Source organism: Bubalus kerabau, chromosome X (assembly GCF_029407905.1).
Source record: "Bubalus kerabau isolate K-KA32 ecotype Philippines breed swamp buffalo chromosome X, PCC_UOA_SB_1v2, whole genome shotgun sequence".
NCBI classification, from domain to species: domain Eukaryota; kingdom Metazoa; phylum Chordata; class Mammalia; order Artiodactyla; family Bovidae; genus Bubalus; species Bubalus kerabau.
This window is the reverse complement of record NC_073647.1, coordinates 164,072,610-164,089,798: the sequence shown is the minus strand read 5'-3', so window position 1 is coordinate 164,089,798 and position 17,189 is coordinate 164,072,610. Positions and strand designations below refer to the sequence as shown.

Genomic DNA, 17,189 nt, shown 5'->3' with positions numbered 1-17,189 from the left:
GTTTCCTGGGAGCTAAACAAAGGAATTTTAGCTTAAGGCTCATTCCATTGGAGGCAGGCAGTTCCTGGAGACAAGAGATGGGCCGTTGTGTATCATTTAAGCTCAAGTGCAACATCCCTTTCATGATATGTGTGCTCAGTCCTGTCTGACTCTCTTTGACCCCATGGACTGCAGCCCCCAGGCTCCTCTGTCCATGGGATTCTCCAGGCAAGACGACTGGAGTGGGTCTCCATTTCCTTCTCTAGGGGACCTTCCCAACCCAGGGGATCGAACCGACGTCTCTTGCGTCTCCTGCATTGGCATGTCGGTTGTTTCCCCCGAGCCACCTGGGAGCCATCTGCTTCATCCCTTTAGTGATGAACTTGTAGCAGAAGCAGTTGAGCATAGAAGTTCAAGTCACAGACACAGATTCAATATGGAGTCAGACTGGTTCTCTCCCGTCACGTCGTACGGGGGGGCCCCACGCTCTGTCTCCCCAGGTGCTGTCCAACATCGATGAGCTGTTCGACAGGAGGGAGTTTTCTGCGGCCCCGGATCCCGGGTGGCCAGATTGCTTCAACAGTGGGGTGTTTGTCTTCCAACCCTCGCTGGAGACGCACAGCCTCCTGTTACAGCACGCCACCGACCACGGCAGCTTTGACGGTACGTTGAGGGGCAGCTGGATGTTTGTGGACCGGAGTGGGGCTGTGGCCATCCCTTTGACCCACCGGCACTTCCTCCCCACCACCTCGAATCTGTGAATAGCAAGTTAAAGATGGGGATTGAGGGACTTCCCTGGTGGTCCGGTGGCTAAGAAGCCAAGCTCCCAGTGCAGGGGGTGAAAATTACACCATTCGTTATTCACTTCTTTGGCTATGCTGTAACTCTCTAGGGGCAGACCAAGGCTTGCTGAACAGTTTCTTCAGTAACTGGTCAACCGCCGACATCCAGAAGCACTTGCCCTTCATCTATAACTTGAGCAGCAACACCACGTACACCTACAGTCCTGCTTTTAAACAGTGAGTTTTATAAACAGTTATACTTGATGAAAGAATGTCACAGATGTGTCCCTTTTTACACATTTAAAAAATAATAGGTTTTATATGTAGTTTCAGTTAGATTTTCTTATAAAATATGAAAGGTATAGCTATAACTACAAATTTTTTGAAAATGTAGTTATATATAGAGTATATATATTTTTATTAATTTTTGTATTGAAGGATAACTGCTTTCAGATTTTTATTATTTTCTGTCAAACCTCAATATGAATTATGGGTATGAGGGCTTTCCTGGTGACTCACACGGTAAAGAATCTGCCTGCCAATGCAGCAGACGCACGTTCGACCCCTGGGTTGGGAACATCCCCTGGAGAAGGGAATGGCAATCCACTCCAGTCTCTGTGCCTGGAGAATCCCATGGACAGAGGAGCCCGGCGGGCTACAGTCCATGGGGTCGCAAAGAGTTGGACGCTAAATAACCAGGGATGGAACCCACACTTCTTGCATTAGAAGGCAAAATACTAACTCCTGGACCATCAGGAAAGTCCCAGAGTGGGCACAGTGGGCCATACAGAACATAGATCTCTGGAGAGAACATGATATCAAAATTTCATAAGAAAGCAATGAATTAAGAAAAAAATGTTTTCAAAGCTGTGAGGTCGGTGTGAGTGGCGATAACGATAAAAAGACAAAAATGAAGAGGGGAAGATTTTCCGTCTTGCCCAAGATGCCAGTTTTCTGCAGCTTTCATTCTCTGCTATAAAATCTATTTTTTTAAAAATCCGTCATCGTTTTCGGGGTGAGATGATTTGGGCTACGAAACCACCCACCTTTCTAAGACTCCTGATTTATTCTTTCTGTTGTGGGGAGCATCCCAGTGGGTTCTGATTATGTTTCTTGGTCTACAGACATATGAAAGACTGCCAACGCGGGCGGACTATAAACAATTTTTCTTTTTCCATGCAAGTCTAAGTGGCCGTCACGAGAGGATCATCCCTGAGCCGTCGAGGTGCATCTTGCTGTGGGTGACGAGTCCTGCGGTGGTCACTGGCTTTCTTTTTTTTTTTTAACTTTATTAATTTTTGTCTGTGTCTCTTGCTCAGATTTGGCTCCAGCGCGAAGGTGGTCCACTTTCTGGGGTCCTCGAAGCCTTGGGATTACAAGTACAATCCCCAGACGGGCTCCGTTTTGCAGGAGGGCTCTGGGCGGGCCGACCAGCATCAGACGTCCTTCCTTAACCAGTGGTGGGGAATTTACCACCGTAGCATCTTGCCACTTTGTGAAAATATCCGGAACAAGCACCACCAGGCGCCCCCAGCTCACACGGTAAGGTCCTGAAACCCCGGAGGTGAAACCGGGGATTAGAAACAGACAGAAACCGGGGATCAGTTCTCTATGATCTACACTTGGGCATTTTCTTCAAAGGCAGACTCCCCCACGTTTTTGTTGTTGAATCTCTTCTCATTTTTTATTTTTTTTTTAAAAGACAGATATAGGATGTGTGTGAGTCGCTCAGTCGTGTCCAGCTCTCTGCGACCCCGTGGACTGTAGCCTGGCAGGCTCCTCTGTCCATGGGATTTTCCAAGCAAGGATACTGGAGTGGGTTGCCATTTCCTTCTCCAAGATATAGGCTATTATAAGCAATTACCAAGTTACATTAAAACAAAAAATCTGTCAATGTTTCAGAGGCAGATTTTCTATGTAAATTTTTGTTTTTTATTTCCAAGAAAGGCACTTTCAAAGGGGTACTTGAAGGATGTTGTGTCTTTAACCTATCGGCCACTTTTGTGCTGATCAAATCCATTAAAAATTTGACAACTGTAAATGCGTTTTTGTTTCTAATACACAAGTACTTATTTTCTTATTTTAACTATGAGCCTCTTTCTGAGAAGAAGAAGTTGGACTTCAAATTATAACATAGTTTTACGACCTCACAAATAGTTTTCAGTTAAATTAGGGTATTGGCTCTTGGACAGTTCTCCGTTCCAATAAAGTAAATTACATCCCCCCCAAAACACATCAAGTGGTAACCAATTTGCATAATATAATTGTATCAAATACCATGTTATATACCTAAAACTTACACAATATTATATGTTAATTATATCTCAAGACAGTTTGGGGGAAAAACAAAGAAAAATACAAAAACCTTTCCCTTTAGAAGAGAACAAAAAAAATCTGTCAAGGACTACAGTCATGGAAGAAATAAGATTTTTTAAAGTTCCATTTTTAAAAATATTTATTTATTTGGTCGCACCACGTCTTCGTTGGGGCATGTGGTTATCTAGTTCTCTGCCCGGGGATCAAACCGGAGTCCCCGCTCACGGGAAGCCCAGAGGCTTAATCACTGCACCCCCAGGGAAGTTCAGGAGTAGTTCACCATTTATAGACATGTTTATTTTAAAATGAGGGAATTAGAAGATATTAAATAATGCTGACGCACACCAGAAAGGAATTAGAGGACGAAAGATGCATTATTTCACCGCAAGAAATAAAGGCCATAGTTGGAGGTTAAGGACCCGCCAAAGCTTTAGATCCTGTACCACTTTCATCTGTATGCATGCCCTGTATTTCATGTAGGAAGATGCTGAAAGAGGCGGGCAATTTTTTTTTTTTTGGTGCAAAATCGTGAATGTTTCATGAGCAGAACTGTGGCTGCGGTTTACCGAACTGACGCAGAAATAATCATTTAAATTAGCCGGCTTCATCAGGAAAAGAGCCACTCATTGATTAAGTGGCTGGAAGTGACTGATTATAGATGTCATTGGAATGGGCATTTTCCAATTGCTGTCCTTGATTGAAGAGGCCGTTGAAGGCGGTGTCTGAAGAGGGCTTTTCAAGTTCTGGAATGGGCACCCATTTGATTTTTTTTTTAAACTATAATGCTGCACGCTCTCCATGCTGGAGTTTCTGCAGTGAATTTCAACAGGCAGACAAAAGACCTTCTAAGGTAAGGTCCCAGGAAATTATATTTCTCGGTTTGTTTTTAACGGGAACATTTACTGGTACAGTGGAGTCCAGTGTCTGCAAATACATGCATTGGGACCTTGAAAAGAATTCACTTTTTAGTGTTTTTACTGCAGTTTTTTTTGGTGGAGCTGGGTGCTACTTTGCAGTCAGAACCAAAACTTTCTTGCAACATCTCAGGTAGTCCAGTGGTTAAGAAGGTCCATTCACCTTCCAACGCAGAGGGCAAGGGTTCGATCCCTGGTCGGGGAACTAAGACTCCCCATGCTGTGCATTGTGGCCGAAAGATTGAGCAGAAGAAAAAAAAAACTTTCTCTGACCATTGGAGACAATCAAATAGGAGTTTATTCAGACCTTGTTGCCGATAGCAAAGTGCTGTTCCTTTCTGCCAAGCAGTCTGCTTAGACTGTCTTTTTTTTTTTTTAATGGAGTTGCTCAGTTGTGTCAGACTCTTTGCGACCCCATGGACTGTAGCCCACCAGGCTCCTCTGTGTGTGGGATTCTCCAGGCAAGAATACTGGAATGGGTTGCTATTCCCTTCTCCAAGGGATCTTCCCAACCCAGGGTTGGAACCCACGTCTCCTGCATTGCAGGCAGGTTCTTTACTGCTGGGTACTGGGTTGTGTATGAAGAAAGATAAAGCAGATTCAGGTGGTTCTAAGAAATGAAACGTTGAGAGCCATGTGGGGAGCCTGTGCTGTGGGGTCCTTCTTAGCTAGAGCAATAATGTGAATGTGGATGTTAGTGAGATTTGCAGAAAGGTCAGGAGTCCCTTGGACTGCAAGGAGATCCAACCAGTCCATCCTAAAGGAGATCAGTCCTGAATATTCATTGGAAAGACTGATGCTGAAGCTGAAGCTCTAATCCTTTGGCCACTTGATGGGAAGAACTGCCTCATTGGAAAAGGCCCTGATGCTGGGAAAGACTGAAGGCGGGAGGAGAAGGGGACGACAGAGGATGAGATGGTTGGATGGCATCACCGACTCGATGGACATGAGTTTGAGCAAGCTCTGGGAGATGGTGAAGGACAGGGAGGCCTGGTGTGTTGCGGTCCATGGGGTCGCAGAGAGTGGGACACGACTGAGCGACTGAACAACACGGGAAACTTTGCTGAGTGTGAACATTTCTACGCAGGCTCACCTCGGAGGCGTTGGGGTGCCGTGTTCCAGTGCAGCGGCCACGGCGGAGGGGTCGTGTGCGAATCCAGCAGAGGGGCCCAGGCAGGCTTGCCCTGCGGACACCTCGGAGAGGACCGTGGGGGTGGAGGAAGACATCCCTACCCTGGCAGCGTGCCCTTCCGAAGAGGTCAGTCCGTTTGCTCTGCACAGGGGTGATGGAGGCGCAGTCTCACTGGTTACCATGGAGACGGCGGATGCTCCCTGGACCCCCGGGGACGGGGGGCGTGGGGAGGAGGAGGGGAGGAACCCGTCTTCAGCTTGCTCTGACACCAGTGTGAAAGTGTCAGTCACCCAGTCACGTCCGAGGAGTGCATCTAGCTTGTCTATGCAGGTGGTACTGGAAGCCTGTCGTGATTAATCTCTGGCCTCAGGCCCAAAGCGTGAGATCAGAGTCTGGCTCCTCCAGCCCGAGCTGTGTGAGCTCAGACAAGTTGTGCCAACCTCTCTGGGCACCTGTCAGCTCATCTGAGAGACGAGTGATAATAATAATACCGCTGTCTCACAAAAGGGTGGTGAGGGTGGTGTTGTCCAGCCGCTCCGTCGTGTCCGACTCTCTGCAACCCCATGGGCTGTAGCCTGCCGGGCTCCTCTGTCCGTGGGATTGTCCAGGCAAGAAGACTGCAGTGGGTTGCCTTGTCTTCCTGCAGGGGATCGTCCCGAGCCAGGGATCGAACCCGCCTCTCTTAAGTCTCCTGCACTGGCAGACGGGTTCTTTACGACAGCCGCCTGGGAAGCCCTGTAAGAATGCTGTCATGGTTTCAGCGGCAGAGGGTAGGGACTCAGGCATTCACATACATGCATCCATTCTCCCCCAAACTCCCCTCCCATCCAGGCTGCCACATAAAAGCCATTTTCAAGCTCCTCTGTCTCTTGCGAGACTTAGCATGACTTCACTGATGGGGGTGGGATTTGGGGGCCCCGTGGAAAGGACGTTGTCCTTTCCCGTATCTCGCGAATAGCTTTCCGGGGGCTGTTTCTCGCTTATGGTAAGACAATGGACGTTTCGATTATAGCCGACGTTTTTATGGGACGTTTCTCTTCTATAACTTTAACATGGGATCAGTGATGGGCAGGCAACTTCCGTGCATTAGCAATTTTTGAGTTGTGAATTCATAGCCACCCAAACAAATTAAAAAAAAAAAGAAAAAACGACACCAGTTTGCACCATGGAGGTGGCTGGGAAGCGAGCTTATTTCTTATTTTTTTTTCATTTCTTCTGCTGTACCCTGAGGTTTTCCCAGCACCTGCCTCTGGGCCCAGGAAATGCCTTATGTGGGTTAAGCAGAAGGTGTCCGCCTTGCAGGAATGTGAACACTCTGTGGATTAAGCCCTTAGGTTCCTGTAGAACCGCCTCCCTGCTCTGCCAGCAGGAGCCACACCCGCAATGGGAATTTAAAAAAAGAAAAACTGAAGTGTACTCGATTTACCACACTGTGGTAAGTCTCACGTGTCCAGCAGAGTGCTTCAGTTTTTTTTTTTTTTTTCAGATTGTTTTCCATGACAGGTTACATTACAACATACTGAATATAATGCCCTCTGCCATACAGGAGGTCCTTTTCGTCCAGATTTTTGAGAAGAGTTGGCATTTGTTAAATGTTTGACAGTCAGACTCTATGGGGAATCTCTCAGAAATAAATAAATGAAAGGAAATAATTATATAAATGATTATATAATTTAAATAATAAATATAAGTTTTAATATAAATGTATTATATTAATATATGTAAATATACTGCTGCTGCTGCTAAGTCGCTTCAGTCGTGTCCGACTCTGTGCGACCCCATAGACGGCAGCCCACCAGGCTTCCCGTCCCTGGGATTCTCCAGGCAAGAACACTGGAGTGGGTTGCCATTTCCTTCTCCAATGCATCAAAGTGAAAAGCGAAAGTGAAGTCGCTCAGTCGTGTCCGACTCCCAGCGACCCCATGGACTGCCGCCTACCAGGCTCCCCTGTCCATGGGATTTTCCAGGCAAGAGTACTGGAGTGGGGTGCCATTGCCTTCTCCTAATGTAAATATAGATAAATATAAATAATCTATTTACATTATAATTCAATATAATATTAATCGATATATTAATATGATTAACAAATTAATCTATACAAACATAATTTATATAAATAATATAGTATAATTGATCAATGTAATTAAGCAATGTATTAATTATAAAACAATAATATAGTCATCAATGTATTATAAATAAACAAATAAAATAGAAATCATTTTATTCAAATGAATATAAATTAATATGAATATATGTTATATTAATATATTAATGTAAATAAATAAAATTAATATTAATTAAAAAAAAGTTTCCAACTGCAATGGTTAGTTTTATGAATCAAGTCAAGCAGAGTAACAGATGCACAGATAACTGGTGAAACATTATTTCGGGGTGTGTTTCTGGAAGAGATTAGCATTTAAGGAAGTGTCTATCAGGACTTCCCTGATGGTCTAGTGGTTAGGACTCCCTGGTTTCAGTGCAGAGGACCCTGGGTTCAATCCCTGGGTGGGGAGATCCCGCATGTTGTGAGGCATGGCCGGAAAAAAAAACAAAACACAAGAAAGAAAGTCTGTATTGACCATTTTCCAATGGGCATGTGTGTCTAAAATTGAGAAAGTCATGGCCCTTCTATACGTGAACGTCACTCAGTCGAGTCCGAAAGTAAATAGAATAAAAAATGTTTAAAAAATAAACTTTGCGGGAAGAAGTGGGCAGAAGAGCTAACTAAACATTTAGGTCCCAAGAAGACATGAAAGTGAAATTTGCTCAGTCGTGTCCGACACTTTGAGACCCCATGGACTTCACAGTCCATGCAATTCTCCAGGCCAGAATACTGGAGTGCGTGGCCTTTCCCTTCTCCAGGGTGTCTTCCCGACCCAGGGATGGAACCCAGGTCTACCACATTGCAGGCAGATTCTTTACCAGCTGAGCCACCAGGGAAGCCCAAGAATACTGGAGTGTGTAGCCGTTCCCTTCTCCAGCAGATCTTCCCAACCCAGGGATTGAACCCGGGCTCCTGCATTGCAGGCAGATTCTTTACCAGCTGAGCTATAAGGAAGGGGTCCTTTTTATCGTGTCTGTGCGTATATTTCATTATTTTACACTCCAAGGTCATCTTTCTGGAGAAGGGAATAGCAACCCGCTCCGGTATTCTTGCCTGGAGAATCCCATGGACAGAGGAGCCTGGTGGGCTGCCGTCCATGGGGTCACAAACAGTCAGACACAACTTAGCGACCGAACAACACAGCAGACATCTTTGCAATTAATTTTTCTGTGTTGCTGCCACCTAGTGACCATCTAGTGAATGACCCACACTGGATTCTTTGGGGAATTTGGAACCCAAATTGGCAACCCCTCACTGCCCTCCCCCCAAAAAAGAGAGAGAGATTATTTTCATAAATCCTGTAAATATGCAAGAGACAGGTCTGGAATGCTTATTTCAAACAGCAGCCTTTGTATGTCTGACTCTCTGCGACCCCGTGGACTGTAGCCCGCCAGGCTCCTCTGTCCATGGGATTCTGCAGGCAAGAACACTAGATTGGGCTGCCATTACCTTCTCCAGGAGATCTTCCCGACGCAGGGATTGAAGCCACATGCCCTGCATTGCAGGGGGATTCTTTACAGTCTGAGCCACCAGGGAAGCCCAAGAATACCGGAGTGGGGGACCTTCCTCACCCAGGGACGGAAACCAGGTCTCCTGCAGCTGCTGCATTCCTGGCAGATTCTTTACTGTTGAGCCCCCACGAAAGTCCCAGCCCCAGTACACGCAGGTCAGCTTCTGGTCTGCGTCACGGCCAGCCGAGGGGGAGAGAGGCGTGCTCTGCCCCACACAGTCATCTAATAACCCAGGATTCCTGCCATTCCTCTGCTCCATGCCCTTCCAAGGCGGCTCCTTGAGAAACAGTTTTCGCTTCCATGCTGAAGCCACCTGGTGATGCTCGTGACGTGTTAAGTTGTCTCCTGCCCGCTGGGATGGTCTTCACCATATGCCATCCCGGGTAGAGTCGAGAAGAGCTGCTTGCATGGTTTTCTCTGGGGTTTTGTCTTCCTGTGGCATTCCAGCTAAAATCAGAAGAGGTCCTTACGGGATGGGACCTTCACCCGACCTGTGGGGACACAGGGGAGAAAAACTGTCTGCCACCTGACCACCCAGTCTGAGTCGGTGATGCCACCCAGCCATCTCATCCTCTGTCGTCCCCTTCTCCTCCCGCCTTCAATCTTTCCCAGCATCAGGGCCTTTTCCAATGAGTCAGCTCTTCTTATTAGGTGGCCAAAGGATTGGAGTTTCAGCTTCAGCCTCAGTCCTTCCAATGAATATTCAGGACTGATTTTCTTTAGGATGGACCGGTTTGAACCTCCTTGACCGGCTTCTAGTCCAGCTGTATTTGCACCCGTGGAGGCAGATGAATGCAGATGAGGCATTTTTAGTTATCTGCATGAAGTATTGTCCTAACTTTGCTTTTACTTTTTTTTTTAGACGGTAGGTTGGCGGGAAATAGAGACTCGAGCTGAAGTGCGACATGACGTGTTGTCAACGCCCTCCCCCCAGTTTGCAGACCTCTTAGAGATCCAAACCAGTTCGGTATAACTCGCTTCCTTTTTTTTTTTTTTTTGAAATGGCTGCACCATGCAACACAGGGGATCTGAGTTCCCTCAGCAGGGATCGAACCCAGAGCGCCTGCAGTGGCGGACTTCTTTTTTTTCTTTTAAAAAAAATTTTTTTATTATTATTATTTTTTTTTATTTTACAAAAATGGCGCCTGTTTCTCTGCTTGCCTATGTCGGTCGGCCACCAAAGGAGACGCCCCACGTGTTTCTCCTCTATCCCGCGACATTTCTGAATGGTTTCCCCCCTGGTGGTGTTCATGAATCGCTTTACTTTCCAGGTGGATAAGACACCTGGGTTTTTGCCCGCCTAAATCCCTGAGGTTCTCTTCTATCTTGCTTTAGGAAGAAATGGAAAAGTGTTAGACGTTCAGTCATGCCCCCGACTCTTTGAGACCCCATGGACTGTAGCCCACCAGGCTCCTCTGTCCATGGGATTCTCCAGGCAAGAATACTGGAGTGGGCTGCCATGCCTTCCTCCACGGGATCTTCCCGACCCAGGGATGAAACCCGAGTCTTTATGTCTCCTGCGTTGGCAGGCAGATTCTTTACCACTGAGCCACCAGGGAAGCCCATACATATACGTGGACCTATTTCAGATTCTTTGGCCAGGTAGGTCATTACAAAGTATTGAGCAGAGTTCCCTGTGCTGTCCAGCAGGTCCTTGCTGGTTCTCCATGTTAAATACAGCAGTGTGTCCATGTCCATCCCAGACTCCCTGACTATCCCTTCCCCATCCTTCCCCCTGGGAACCATAAGGCTATTACAGAGTATTGAGCAGAGTTCCCTGTGCTGGACAGCAGGTCCTTCTTAGTTATCTATTTTATATATGGCATCAATAGTGTTTATATGTCAATCCCAATCTCCTCATTTAAAAAATTAACCCTTACATCACATAACAAATATCAGTCTCTCGCCTTGTTCAAAAAGTAACAGGGAGAAGTTCAGAGTAGTAAATCACACCAAATGACTTAAAAAAATTGTTTTTGTTGTTTGTTTATTGACTGTGCCGTGCAGCTTGTGAGATTTGAGTTTCCCCATCAGAAATTGAGCCAGGGTCCTCGGCAGTGAAATTGAGGCGTTCCAACCAGTGAACTGGGGCTCGGTGGATAAAGAATCCGCCTGCAATGCAGGAGACACAGGTTCGATCCTTGGGTCGGGAAGATCCCCTGGAGCAGGGAATGGCAACCCACTCCAGTATTCTCACCTGGAGAATTCCATGGACAGAGGAGCCTGGGAGGCTACAGTCCATGGGGTCGCAAAGAGGCGGACACGACTGAGTGACTGACTGCTATACCACCCAGTGGACCACTGGGGCAGGATGGTTGCCCTAAAGTGCTTACTTTTTTTTTTTGCACAAAGCATTTGTTTGATCCTAAGGAGAAAGAGTTCTCTGTCGTTCTGGTTCAGGCTGTGGTTCTGCGAAGCCCCCTGCAGACTAACGATGCAATGATTCTGTTTCCAGCGGCGGGCGGAGAAGGCGGGAGGTGCCCCACCCGAGGACGTCTTGGAACCGAGCCGGGAGCCCCCTGCGGATGTCAGCAGGGACCCCAGTCCCCAGGACGCTCTGGAGGTGGTGTCCCCTGTCCCAACCGTTCACCTCGTGCAGCTCCCGTGATGGGCGCTGTGGGCTCGTGCAGCGGCCAGCTGTGTACACGCATGGGCCTTACCGCGGTTTCAGCCTTGCTTGTTGAGATGAGAACCTTCATCTCCCGCTGTCTCGGATTCACCTGGCTTCTCTCTGGCCTTTGCCCTTGGCGGGCGGTACACGCGCTTTCCTGTCCTCAGCTCTGATCATCCCGCCCGTTTACTCTTGCAACGCTGTTCTGCAGAGTTTAACTGACCTGAAGGGGCTGGGCTGTGTTTTCTGCACCCTGAGCTTGGGAGGTGATGCAGAGACGTAAAACCTGGGAAATTTGAGGGGTGGGGGGGATGTTTTGATCTAATCAAGCATGCATTGATTTCTTCTTGCAGAAGTCAATGAAAGATGCTTTGTTCCTAAGTCTACCTCTTACAGATGCTCTGGTCTTACACTTCAGTCTCTCTGATGATGCATTTAAGGAAGCTGATGGCTCATGTCTCTAACTATGATGTAATAAGGCTTCTGTTGTTGTTGCTGCTGTCCAGGCGCTAAGTCACGTGCACGGAGTGCAGCACGCCAGGCGTTCCCTTGGAGTGAGGACTGACAATAGTGAACAGGGGTGTCCTTCACCGTTTCCCAGAGCGTGCTCAAACTCATGTCCATTGACTCAGTGATGCCATCCAACCATCCCGTCCTCTGTTGCCCCCTTCTCCTCCTGCCCTCAATCTTTCCCAGCATCAGGGTGTTTTCTAATGAGTCGGCTCTTCGCATCAGATGGCCAAAGTATTGGAGCTTCAGCTTCAGCATCAGTCATTCCAGTGAATATTCAGGGCTGATAATAGTTGGAGGAAATCTAGCTCAAGAGCTGACTGACGGCTGAGCGGAGGATAAAATTGGTATTGATGTTTTTTGTTGTGCCTTTGTCTATGGAGGCCGCTGTAACAAAAAAAGACCACAGTCTGGGTGGCTTCCGAATAACACGAAATATTACTTCTCGCAGCTCTGGAGATTGGGTGTCCAAGTTTCAGGCACCAGCAGGTTTGGGGTCTGGTGAGAACCCCTCTTCCTGGCTCACAAGCGTCTCCCCGTGGGCTTGTCTCTCCCCAGGTGGACCTGACCATTTCTGTCTCCCAGATCTCCATCGAAGAGAAGCTCAAGGTCCTGAGTCCCGAGGAGGAGCGGAGGAAGTGGGAGGAGGGACGGATGGATTACCTGGGGAAGGACGCCTTCGCCCGCATTCAGGAAAAGCTGGACCGCTTCCTGCAGTGACCGCGCTGTTCTGACGAGTGGTCCTGTTCCATCAACGTCCCAAAGCCTTTTCCGAGGAGCTCTTCACCCACGTGCCTCTGTTTACAGTCAACCCACCTGAGTGCCTTCTGCCCACCCTGTGGTCCATCCAAAATCCAGCTTGAAGCCCCGTGTGACCCCAGCTCCCCACACCTCTCAGGCTTCCCTGGGGACGTCCCGTCTCCTTTATGTCTTGTTAGCAAATCACTGAGGATGGTGATTGCAGCCATGAAATTAAAAAACACTTGCTCCTTGGAAGAACAGCTATGACCAACCTAGACAGCATATTAAAAAGCAGAGACATCACTTTGCCCACAAAGGTCCGTCTAAGTCAAAGCTATGGTTTTTCCAGTAGTCACGTATGGATGTGAGAGTTAGACCATAAAGAAAGCTGAGCGCCAAATTGATGCTTTTCAACTGTGGTGTTGGAGAAGACTCTTGAGAGTCCCTTGGACTGCAAGGAGATCCAACCGGCCCATACTAAAGGAAATCAGTCCTTTTCATTGGAAAGACTGATGCTGAAGCTGAAGTTCTAATACTTTGGCCACTTAATGGGAAGAGCTGACTCATTGGAAAAGACCCTGATGCTGGGAAAGATTGAAGGCAGGAGAAGGGGATGACAGAGGATGAGATGGTTGGATGGCATCACTGACTCCATGGACATGAATTTGGGTAAACTCCGGGAGTTGGTGATGGACAGGGAGGCCTGGCGTGCTGCAGTCCACGGGGTCGCAAAGAGTCAGACACCACTGAGCTACTGAACAACAGCAGCAGCAAAAGGGAACATGAGTATAGCCTTCTGGTCAACCCTGGGTCTCTGGACTTGCTTGAAGGAGCTCAGGATTTTCTCCTGGACTGATGAAACCACGTCCGTCCTCTGTAGGATTAGCTTGAAGCACTGCAGAGCTTCAAATGCATAGCACTCAGAAAGGTATTGAGCTCCCTGAGAACCTTCCAGAATGATTAAGTCCTTTTCTTGAAGACAGGGTCAACGTTCGGAAGTCTTGAGTGTGATTGTGGTGTGAATTTTGCCAAGAGTGGCCGACAGACACCACGGCTGTGCTTTCTCTTCTGCACAAATACCCAGGGGGACTTCAAAGTGTCTTGACATAGTCCCCGTGGCGACACGTCAGAAATATTTGGAAGGAGATTCTAGCTGGCTTGGGAGAGATGACCTGTTCCAAACTGGTTTACCTCCTGGTGTAGAAGATGTCCCACGTGGTGCTAGTGGTAAAGAACCCGCCTGCTAACGCAGGAGATATGGGTTCGATCCCTGGGTTGGGAAGATCCCCTGGAGAAGGAAATGGCAACCCACTCCAGTTTTTTTTTTTTTTAACTGTTTATTTTGTATTGGGATGTAGCCGATCAACAATGTTATGATGGTTTCAGATGGACCGTGAAGGGACTCAGCCTGACACACAGGTGTATCCATTCTCCCCCAAACTCCCCTCCCATCCAGGCTGCCACGTGGCACTGAGCACACAGGAATAAGCACCCAGGGTTTACGCCCAAGGGTCATTTGCTCATGGCGACTGGATCTGGGGAGGCTGTTTCTCTGGAGGCGATTCCGCGCGGGGTCGAGGACACGGGACTGCCCTTGGCTGGGCCTCGCTACCTCACCTCAGACTGCACTCGCGGCCCTTGGTGAGCCGATGCAACTCAGCTACGTGGGGACAATCCTCCGCTTTGTGACACAGGACGCTGTAAGTCCACGGGAAAGCCCTACTTCAGAAGCATCCTAGCTTGGAATGCATGCAGCGTGTCAGACCCTCTCAGGGGCTCAGTGTTTGTGGCCACCGCAAGGATAATTAAAGCAGGTGTCAGCTGCTGTCCTAAGAGGAGGAGATGCTGGCCACCACAAAGATAATTAAAGCCGGACATGGGTTGCTGTACTAAAGACAAGATGTGGGTTTTAAATGTTTGAGTGGTTTACTGATCGCTTCCCCAGGTGGCTGAGTGGTAAACAATCTGCAGGAGGTCTCAGGTCTGATCCCTGGCTCGGGCAGATCCTTGGGAGGAGGAACTGGCAACCCACTCCAGTGTTCTTGCCTGGAGAATCCTGTGGACAGAGGAGCCTGGGGGGCTACAGTCCACGAGGTGGCAGAGTCAGACATCACTGAGTGGCTGAGTACGTACTATTGCAAATTGCGACATGGGTTTGGAAGAAGGTTGAGGTGGCTTTCTTTAAATCCACGTGGGATCCGCGTGGACTTCTGGGGTTTGTTGTAGCGTCTGCTGTGAGAGGCGCCCGCTATGGAGGGGCTTTTATTTCTTCTCTGTGGATGAATGATCTGGCGTCTTGGTTGGTTTCCTACATATGATGCTTCAGGGGCTACTAGCAAAGAGCCGTGGGGACGAACTCCTTGAGTGGGCTGTGTGGGGGGCGGGTGATGGTTGCCAACCATCACAGTAATCCCTTAGGCTTGTTTTGGGGAAACATGATGTTGGACTATAAGATACAAAAGGCCAATTCTATGTCCATGGGAGAACTCCACATGGTGAACATCGGAGTCCAGCTTCTCCGAAGAGGACCCTCCGTACGAATGGTCCGACGGCTCACTGGCTTCAAGTCTAGACTCAACTCAGATCTCTCTCCCGCATTATGAAGTCTGTCCGTCTGGATGAAGGCTAGCGCATGGCAATTAAAATCCTAGGACGGCAACGTGGTCTCCTTCTTGGGTTTTTGGATGTGTTCTGAGTCTTCAGAACGCCATTTATAGGAATGTGACTGGCTTCGTTTGTCTTACTATCAATTAAAATAACCAAATGGGTTTTTCAGAATTGATAGTAACCTAAATGGGAAGGAAATCCAAAAGAACAGGATACATGTATTCATTGCTCAGTCATGAAGTTGTGTCTAAGTCTCTGTGACCCCATGGATTGCAGCACGCCAGGCTTCCCTGTCCTTCACCATCTCCCAGAGTTTGCTTCAACTCATGTCCGTTGAGTCGGTGATGCCATCCAACCATCTCATCCTCTGTCTCCCTCTTCTCCTGATCTCAATCTTTCCTAGTATCAAGGTCTTTTCCAGTGAGTCGGCTCTTCCCATCAGGTGGCTGAAGTATTAGAGCTTCAGCTTCAGCATCCGTCCTTCCAATGAATATTCAGGGTTGATTTCCTTTAGGATGGACTGGTTCTATCTCCCTGGAGTCTAAGGGACTCGTGTAGCTGATTGACTTTGCTGTACGGTAGAAACTAACAGAACGTTGTAAAGCAACTGAACACCAAAAATAAAAACTTTTTTTAACTTAAAAAAAGAAAACCTAGTGGTGGGCTGACCCAAGAATACATTTTGCTAATGGTAGAGACAAAGGTGGGACTTGGTTGTCATGTAGACACGGCCTGTGGGTGAGGATGGACATTCAGAACATAGAACAAGGTGAATTAACATACAGGATGCTGATCAAAGCTAATGAGAGAGATTTAAAAATTTCTCATCACCAAAAAGAGAGGGTAGCTGATATGATGGCGGTGTCAGCTAACGTTTGGTGATGACCCTTTGGTGACGTGCCAGCCAAGGGACTCTCCAGGCAAGAATACTGGAGTGGGTTGCCACGCCCTCCTCCAGCGGATCTTTCTGACTCAGGGATCGAACCCACGTCTCCTGAATTGGCAGGTGGATTCCTTACCAGTAGCTCCACCCGTTTATACGTATTTGAGATCTTTGTGTTGCAACCGTAAATTTACACCGTGGAGTATGTCAGTTATACCTCTATGAATCTGGGAAAAGGAACTTCCCTGGTCGTCCACTGATTAAGATTCCTCTCTTCCACTGCAGGGAGGCGTGGGTTCAATCCCTGGATGGGGAACTAAGATCCCCCATGTTGCAGGGCACAGCAAAAAAAATACAGCTAAGGGAAGAAAGAAAAAAAGTCACATTTTTTCCTCCAGTGGGTCCCTCACCACAGTTGAACTCCAGTCTGCCACATGCATGTACAGATTTCTGGGTGGGGCTAGTTAACAACTCTGACAGCCTGTTGCTGCTTGTCATACCAAATAGTATTTCTGGAAGGCCACTCCTTGGTATCAACAAAGGCTCACAAATATTTCTCTGGCTAAGTAGTTTGTAGCAAATGTTGAAAGACGTGCCCTTTTAGAGCAATTTCTCAAGGACATTTTTACCCTCCCCCATGACCTTTTCCTTTTAAGTTCTTGGAATGAGTCATAATTCATCCAAGAACTATTTTTTGATTATTTACTGTTCAAGGAACCAGGAGTCTCTGCAAGACGTTTGTAAAAATATAACCATGGCAGCTTGAGACAAGAAAAGAAAATGGTAGGAAAACAAGTTTTGAAAAAACCCTGGTACTGGTTTGTTTTCAAAGCCTTGTATAAGGTGTGCTTACGTAAGACAGAAAAGAGACGGGGACACAGCGGAGAGGCCACGTGGAGACGGAGGCAGAGACGGGAGGGAGGCGGCCACCAGCCCAGGGACTGATGCCTGGAGCCCCCAGAAGCTGGAAGAGGTGGGAAGGACCCTCCCCTGGAGACTCTGCAGGGAGCTCAGCCGTGGGACCCTTGACCTCAGACGTCTAGTCTCCAGGGCTGGGGAAGGATGGATGTCTGTTGTTTTAAGTCCCCTGGTTTGTGGT

At 47.8% G+C, this 17,189-nt stretch overlaps 1 protein-coding gene across 6 annotated transcripts in view; it reads left to right on the top strand.

The window, feature by feature from the left end:
• Positions 1-17,189, top strand: part of GYG2 (glycogenin 2) — a 31,391-nt gene that overhangs the window by 10,161 nt on the left and 4,041 nt on the right. For 4 of the 6 annotated variants that reach the window (XM_055563205.1, XM_055563202.1, XM_055563204.1 and 1 more), the window contains exons 5-10: positions 480-642; positions 872-998; positions 2,081-2,303; positions 5,079-5,249; positions 11,194-11,301; positions 12,418-15,259. In XM_055563205.1, the coding sequence (XP_055419180.1) occupies positions 480-642; positions 872-998; positions 2,081-2,303; positions 5,079-5,249; positions 11,194-11,301; positions 12,418-12,579 (954 nt within the window). In that variant the 3' untranslated portion in view covers positions 12,580-15,259. Of the gene's footprint in view, positions 1-479; positions 643-871; positions 999-2,080; positions 2,304-5,078; positions 5,250-11,193; positions 11,302-12,417; positions 15,260-17,189 lie in introns of those variants that run through there. The other 2 variants (XM_055563207.1, XM_055563206.1) reach the window with 2 other exon arrangements.